This window comes from Panthera leo, chromosome A3 (genome assembly GCF_018350215.1).
Source record: "Panthera leo isolate Ple1 chromosome A3, P.leo_Ple1_pat1.1, whole genome shotgun sequence".
Taxonomy (NCBI): Eukaryota; Metazoa; Chordata; class Mammalia; order Carnivora; family Felidae; genus Panthera; species Panthera leo.
Window position 1 is genome coordinate 89819897 of NC_056681.1, and position 7928 is coordinate 89827824.

Below are 7928 nucleotides of genomic sequence, written 5' to 3' on the forward strand. Positions count from 1 at the left end.
ATTTTTAATTTAATGAGGAACCTCCACACTGCTTTCCAGAGCGGCATATTTATTTATTTTTAAGAGAGAGAGAGAGGCAGAGTGCAAGTGGCGGAGGGGCAGAGACAGAGGGGTAGACAGAATTGGAAGCAGGCTCCAGGTCCTGAGCTGTCAGCATACAGCTAGATGTGGGGCCCAAACCCACGAACTGCGAGATCATGACTTTAGCCAAAGTCAGACACTTAACCGACTGAGCCACTCAGGTTCCCTGAACATACACATTTTATAATCAAGAAAGAAAAATCAATGTTTTCTTATGAAAAATCTTAATATTTCTGTCATTTTACAAAACATCTTTTGTTGACATTCTACAAATGATACCATCCAACAATGTTCCAATACTTTCTTCTTGTGAAGACAGTTTATATATCTGTGAAAATAAAAGATGAATTATGACATGCTAATATATTCATGCACTACTAGTTTCCATTATACAAACATATATAAGTGAAATTATTTATCATTCAACTACTGGGATAATGACATGAAATCACAAATCACGAATGTGATTAAAATATATAAAGTAGATGGCAATTCATCATTTATGTCAAAAGTTCCCTTTAAATTAGTTATGGTAATAACCCTCTACACATAGAAACTGAATCTATTTTTTTTTGAATCTGTACCAATTTTTAAAGCATACGTCAAGATATTAAAGATCAAGCTTACACAGTATATTTGAAATGTAAAATAAATCTAAAATGTATTCTGCACATTTTTTTTTTTTTTCTTCAGAGAGGAGACAGCATGAGCGACAAGCAGGGGAGTGGGAGAGAGAATCCCAAGCAGGCTCCATGCCCAGCACAGAACCCAATGCAGGGCTTGATCCCATGACGCTGGGATCATGACCTGAGCTGAAATCAAAAGTAGGGCACTCAACCAACTGAGCCACTAACGTGCCTCTGAAGTTATTTATTCTTTTTTTTTTTTTAATGTTTGTTTATTTTTGAGAGAGACAGAGCAGAGTAGGGGCAGGGAGAGAGAGGGAGACAGATTCCGAAGCAGGTTCCAGGCTCTGAACTATCAGCACAGACCCTGACACAGGACTCAAACTTGGGAACCAGGAGAACATGACCTGAGCTGAAGTCAGAAGCTGAATTGACTGAGCCACCGAGGCATCCCTGAAGTTATTTATTCTTAATTAAAGAATGCTTTTATCAACTAAATTTCTAACTAAATTTTACATAAATCAGCATCTTCTTTTTTTTATTTTTTTAATTTTTTTTTAATGTTTATTTATTTTTGAGACAGAGAGACAGAGCATGAACGGGGTTGGGTCAGAGAGAGAGGGAGACACAGAATCGGAAGCAGGCTCCAGGCTCTGAGCTGTCAGCACAGAGCCTGATGCGGGGCTCGAACTCAACGAACTGCGAGATCATGACGCTGACATCAGATACTCAACCGACTGAGCCACCCAGGTGCCCCTATAATCCAGCATCTTCTAATTCTTTGCATCTGTAACTATTTTTCAAGTAATTTTTAATTACATTAACCTTTCTTAAAGAAAAACAAAAACCAGAAGGATCAGTGATCAACAAGCAAACAACATCAGTATTATTCTTCATCTATCACACTTTGTAAAAATACAGATTTACAAACCTTTTTGACTTCTGTAATATTTGTTATGTCAGGTAGATTTTTCAGAGAAACTTGATGACCTTCTACCTGAGATATTAAGTCTTCTTGATTTATTTGTTTTTCTCCCTCTTCAATGTAAACAATTAGAATTGAAGTGTCATTTGCTGAGATACCAAATTTTTTCAAAGCTTCTGAAATCTAAGGAAAAGAACAACAACAAACAATAACCAGTAGCTTCTGTGTCTGAAACATCCCCCCATGGGCCTCCTTTTTCCTTGGTCAGGTTCTTATTTTTCATATCCTAATGATTCTACCTACAGTGTTTCTCTTCAACAACCCTTCTTGACACCCACCACATCTGCCTCTAGAGTACTCTCTGCTCAAAACTGCACCTTATTCCTGCGCAATCAAGCCTACTTCTTGGCGTTTCTTAACATCAACACTCCCTCCCTCTGGCCCCAAGTGACCCTCTAGCCATGCACACCCACCTTCTACCCAGACTGGACCATATGGGTGTCCACCATTTCATACATTTTTTCCTATGCTCAAACTTTGTCCTCAGCCTGGAGTGTCCTCATCCCTCAAGGTCCAACACTAATGTCACTAATGTCATCCTTTCTCCTTACAGGAGTTGCTTCTTTGCTGTTTCCATTGGTTTGAAGTATTATTCCCATTATGTCACTTATCTTAGTGCATTTGGATTTCTGTCTTGTTTACCTGCCTTCCTCAGGAACATGTTTCTCCTGTCCTAGAACTGTAACTGTAAGAGGGACAAGCCCAGCAGATGTTTACCAAAGTGAAGTTTCTCAAATTATTTCAAATGATGTCAAAGAAATTATAATTATCTGGTAATTTTTTCTCCAGGTACTGAGGAATTCTATTATCATGCATTCTATAAACTTTATAAAATTTCAAACTTTATTTTAAACCATGCTGCGGGTTTCCTAATTGTCCTTTGGATGATGTTAGTACCTGGTTGTGTTCTTAATAGTAGTAGTAATACTAAAACTTCATCAGCAAAATTTAAGTTATTTTTTTCATGTGCCACAGGTAGAATATCTTTAGCTCAATAACTTTGATTACTACCGGTATTTCAAACCACAAACTCTTCCTGAGCCCTGGGTATATGAGTGAGCCTGTGTTAAAGGCTGTTCCACGTACCAGGCAGGCTTCTGGTATATGGAAAAGACATGGATTCTATCCTTAAGGAGTTATAGGGAGAGTAAAAGATGTGCATGGTAACACACAAATATCCATGCTTAATGTTTTGCCATTTAAATTTATATATCATTTAGAGGGATCTTCCTGACCCTATATGGTAAGAAGGACAGATAAAACTATCCTCATCTAATGTAGCTAAATTTTTGTTTATTCCTATGTGAAGTGACTCCAAAGCTTATTTGTCTAGGAAGAGGCAGTGCTAAACCTCAATCTTTCCAGAACACTCTTCACTATTACAGCCCAACACTGGGGAACACACATTAGCACAACACAATCAACATAAATAAAGTAAAATCCATATTAATTACATTGTTATTTGGGGAAAGGTTGAAAATAATTTCAGTTGATAGAGTTTTTGTCTTCATTTTTCCCAGTCTGTAGAGATGAACTGCTTTGTTTGAGGCCACAAGTATCTGAAATGGATCAACAATCTACCAAAGAGAACATAAAGAATTACACACGGAGAATCTGGAGCACTTGGAAGACACATGCCTTCTCTCTTGGTAACTCCAATGTCAGGCTGTTTGACTTCATCACAGTTTCTATGGACTAGGTTTTCAAAATTGCTGGGTGTTCAGTAAATCATAGAATGTTAAAGCTGCAAGGAACTTAAATAGTAAAAATTTAAAAAAGAACATTGGGGGGAGCCTGGGTGGCTCAGTCAGTTAAGCGTCCAACTTCAGCTCAGGTCATGATCTCGTGGTTTGTGAGGTCAAGCCCTGCGTTGGGCTCTGTGCTGACAGCTCAGAGCCTGGAGCCTGCTTCAGATTCTGTGTCTCCCCCTCTCTCTACCCCTCCCATGCTCATGCTCTGTCTCTCTCAATAATAAATAAATAAATATTTAAAAAAAATTTTTTTAAAGAACATTGAGCACTAATATGGGGAAAGGCGATAGTCTAAACATTTTACCTGTATTATTTTAATTCTTAAAACTACCCTATGAAATCAGTAGTATTATTCACACACAGTAGATGAGGAAGCCAAAGCAAAGAATGTTTGGGTTTGAATCCCAGCTGTCACTTCCTACTGAGGGACCTTGGGCAGATCCCTTAGTTTTATCTGTTAGATGCAGATAATCATAGTAGTTACTTCATAGGGTTGTTGTGAAGATTAAGTGAGTTAGTATATGGAAAGCACTTAGAACAATGGCAGGAACAGAGCAAGCATGGTACAAAGGTTGCCTACCACTTGCTCAAAGTCATAATAAGTGGCAGAGCTGAGATTAAGTCCTAGTAACATGGTTCCACAGTGTGTGCTCTTAACCACTATGGATGCCTCCTGTGCAGAGATTTTTCTAGTTTAAATGAGTAAATGAAGCTCCAGGCATTTGCCATTACATCAGAGTCAGAATACAACCTTTCATATCTCCTGGGAAGGGCCTAGCACTTTGGCTTCTATTCACTATTAAATTCAAGGTTGGCTCAATCTGACTCCACAGTTTAGACAAGAACTATTTATCCAAAGATGACAATTTTAGGCTAACCTGTAACATCATGAAAAATTAACATATTATTGGAGTGCCTGGGTGGTTCAGTTGGTTTGGCATCCGACTTCGGCTCAGGTCATGATCTCTTGATTTGTGGGTTCGAGCCCCACAGTAGGCTCTGTGCTGACAGCTCGTAGCCTGCAACCTGCTTCGGATTCTGTGTCTCCCTCTTTCTCGCCCCCTCCCCCACTCATGCTCTGTCTCTTGGTCTCTCAAAAATAAGTAAGCGTAAAAAATTTTTTTTAATTAACATATTCTTAAATGCCCCTTTATAGCTCATTTGTTCTTACTTGTACTTACCACCTTAGGGTTTATTAATGCACCATCAATAGCACCTTCCATGGCCTTTTTTCTCAAGTCTCCAGCATTTTTTACATCTTTAAACAACAGAAGGGTCACCCTGCATTCGGGAAATAGGTCCAGCTGATGCGTTAACTGCATTTCACAGACAAGCACGATTCTAAAAGAGCAAAAGACTTCATCTGTTTAAAAGCTAATGGTATAATTCAACTAATAAACATCCTCAGTAACAAATATAACAAGATGACAGAACTGTTACACTAGAAGAATCCATCCCAAAAGCACATTTGGCATCCCCATGAGATGTCTACCAACCCTGCTGAGTTGTTCCTAGCTTCCTTTACTGAAAGACCAAGGTTGCTGCCTGCTTCTCTGGTTGTGCAGGCAGGCAGGCTTTGATGCATGGCTGAGGAGCAGCTTCTCTAACAGACAAGTAGAAGCAGAATGGCAGGAATTCTTTAGGCCACGGATTACTTATGGTGTTAACGAAACCTCACTCCAACTTAGCCTTTTTAGCTTTCTGATCTTCCCATTTTATGTATATTTTAGCAGAACCTAGACACAAATATTAAGAAAATTTTATTGAAGTACAACACTTGACTCAAAGATACTCATTTCACACATGACATTTAAGTAGAGAGGGGGTACAATTATTTTTAATGTTTTATTTATTTTTGAGAGAGAGCATGAGCATAAGTGGGGGAGGGGCAGAGAGAGAGGGAGTCACAATCTGAAGCGGGCTCCAGGCTCAGAGCCGTCAGCTTACAGTCTGATGTGGGGCTCAAATCCCCGAACCATGAGATCATGACCTGAGGCAAAGTTGGATGCTTAACCAACTGAGCCACCCAGGTGCCCCAGGAGGGGGTACAATTATTAAAAAATCAATACAGGCCTTTTCTTAGACATAAGTTTAATAAGGAAAGGACAAAGACATAAAAGAAACATAAAGGACAACTTGACTAACTAGAAAGACAACCATATCCTTGAACTGAAAAACTAAGTATCTTTAAAACAATTTCAAAGTGTTAGTAAGTTATTTGGGGGTGGCAATTTGGTAAGTTCATGTTATCCTTGGCAGTTTCCATTTCTAGGACTCTTTTCAAGGAATAATTAAAAACCTGAAAATTTACGTAATAAGATGCTCCTCTCATCATCCTAATAGCAAAAATTTGAAAACAAACTAGCAAATAACAGATTGTTGCAACTAAACAAGCATTAAAAACTGTCATCTTGGAGACCGGTTAATTGGTGTGAAATAGCAATAAATAACATTAAGTAAAAACATCTGATTGAAAAACAAAACACAGGAGCACCTGAGTGGCTCAGTCAGTTAAACATCTGACTTCAGTTCAGGTCATGATCTTACAGTTCCTAAGTTCAAGCCCCACATCAGGCTCCTCCCTGGCAGTATGGAGCCTGCTTGGGATTCTCTCTCTCCCTCTCTCTCTGCCTCTCCCCCACTGGCATGCATACTGTATCTCAAAATAAATTGTAAAAAAATACATAAAAAAAGAAAGACAAAACATAAAATGTGGCATAAACTGTGGGCTTTTCAAAAAGGAGCATAAAAAATATTGAAAGGAAGATACACCAAAAAGTTATCTCAGACTTGGTGGAATTACATCTGACTTTTTGTTAGGATAAAAAATATATGTGTGAATAATATCCTGGCACACAGCAGTTCAATCTTTATTGTCATAGTAACATCCAATGGGGAAAAGATAGATACAGAAAAATATAATGAATACATTCCCAATTACACAAAAAGATGCACACAGAAAACAAAAACATGAAACACACCAAAATATGGCCATCTTGGGTGGCAGGATTATTGGTAACGTTTATCATCTTCTATAAAAAAAAAAAATTGCACTGAATTTTCTACAGTAAGCACACAAAATAAGAGTACAGATAATCAGCAAGGAAAAAAACTTTCCGTTTGGTTTTTTTCCTAGGGAAAAAACGTCCCCTTGATGAGGTTTTGGGGTGATAGTGGGGTTCACAGCTGATGGTCAATAAAGAATTCATGAAGATGTCTTTGGTACAAAAGTGATTTTATTAAAGCATGGGAACAGGAACCCAGGGCAGAAACAGCTGCACAGGGGTTGTGAAGAGTGGCTTGTTACATACTATGAGTTTAGGGGAGGTAAAGTCAGAAGGGAAGTTTCCAGACACTTTCTTGTGCTAAAGACTCACAGATTACGGGAGGCCTAGCTATTGTCAAACTAAGTTGTTGTTGTTGTTTTTCCCCTCTAGCAAATCATTAACATTAAGACAGCAGGGAGTTCCAGGACTTTAGGCTATTGATGGGATTACGTTTCTTTAGTAAACTGGTAGAGACTCATCAGTTTAACCATTTGTTTTGTCCTTTCCTTTGTTCTTGGGTAGACAGGAGTGTCCATGGAATGTCACACAGATCCCACTGGGGTGGGGGTGTGCTAGCTTATATTTTGCCCTCAGCCCGCCTTATGGTCTCACATCAGCCTAGCAAAAGTCAAAACATAATTCCCTCACTTAGGCCAGAAACTTAGAATCATCGTTGCTCTCAATCACAGCAAATCCAGAGTCATACTCCTAGCTCCCATAGTTACTCTCTAGTCTTGACGACTTTACCTCTTAAGTACCATTTTGACCCGTCCACTTCTCCCCAGTACCCACTGCCCCCAGCCCAGGCCGCATGTCTCAACTACAGCTGTGGCCTCCTAGGGGTGGTGGCCTCGCAGTTCCAGCCCTCCTACCATCCAACTTCCACCTGGCAGTAAGACCGATCCTTTCAAAACGTAAACCATATCTCGTCCTTCCGCCGCTCTTGTGATAAAGCTCCCACTTAATGGCAGGGCGTTTCAAACCCTCCAGTCGCAGCCCTCTCGCCTTGTGCTGCTGCCAGCGCACCTGTCTCCAGACCGTGGTCTTTCCGCTACAGCCCAGTGGCCTCCCCAGTTTCAAATGCCCAGGCTCGCTCCCCAACTCTGCCCCTCCGACAGGTACAGCCCCTGACTTCTTCCTCCCTCCCTTCAACTCCGTTTAAAAAGTCCATTTACCAAGGTCTCAGGCCCTCTTACACGTGCTCCTCAGCCCTTTTCATCGGTTTGATGAGTCCTCATTCAGCTGTGTAGCACTCAGAGAGCATTAGCTTGTCACTGCCGTACTGAGCCCCCGGTGCTGGCCCTCCGCCCGCCCTGCCAGAGAGGACTCACCTGCGCACTCTCGGTCCTCCCGGAAGGCCTTCCCCTCGGAAACAAACCCCTCACTTTCCGGAAGCTGGGCCGCAACCGCGCAAGTCCCTCCCCAGAAGCTCCTTCCC

The 7928-nt window shown here is 40.5% G+C and overlaps 1 protein-coding gene across 6 annotated transcripts; it reads right to left on the reverse strand.

Annotated features, from left to right (window-relative positions):
* Positions 1-250: 250 nt before the first annotated feature.
* TPRKB (TP53RK binding protein) lies at positions 251-7914 on the reverse strand. 6 transcript variants are annotated; one of them, XM_042932727.1, is made up of 6 exons: positions 7822-7914; positions 4940-5179; positions 4625-4784; positions 3147-3269; positions 1639-1815; positions 251-409 (listed from the first exon to the last, which is right to left on the reverse strand). In XM_042932727.1, exons 2-6 carry the CDS (start codon positions 5026-5028, stop codon positions 323-325), a joined length of 636 nt encoding a protein of 211 aa, XP_042788661.1. In that variant the 5' UTR covers positions 5029-5179; positions 7822-7914; the 3' UTR covers positions 251-322. The 6 variants fall into 6 exon arrangements, with proteins under 6 accessions (XP_042788661.1, XP_042788662.1, XP_042788660.1 ...); XM_042932728.1 differs by lacking the exon at positions 7822-7914 and adding an exon at positions 7666-7815 and having other exon boundaries at positions 4625-4724; XM_042932726.1 differs by lacking the exon at positions 7822-7914 and adding an exon at positions 7666-7815.
* Between the last annotated feature and the right edge of the window lie 14 nt (positions 7915-7928).

What these genes read in the sequence shown, in the direction of transcription:
- TPRKB (XM_042932727.1), bottom strand. Translation starts at nt 5,028, where the DNA reads ATGCATCAAAGCCTGCCTGCCTGCACAACCAGAGAAGCAGGCAGCAAC. An exon ending in CATTAATAAACCCTAAGGTG is followed by an intron (nt 3,270 to 4,624) that starts GTAAGTACAAGT and finishes TCTCTTTGGTAG; the next exon opens with ATTGTTGATCCATTTCAGAT. An exon ending in ACCTTTCCCCAAATAACAAT is followed by an intron (nt 1,816 to 3,146) that starts GTAATTAATATG and finishes TCTTTTCCTTAG; the next exon opens with ATTTCAGAAGCTTTGAAAAA.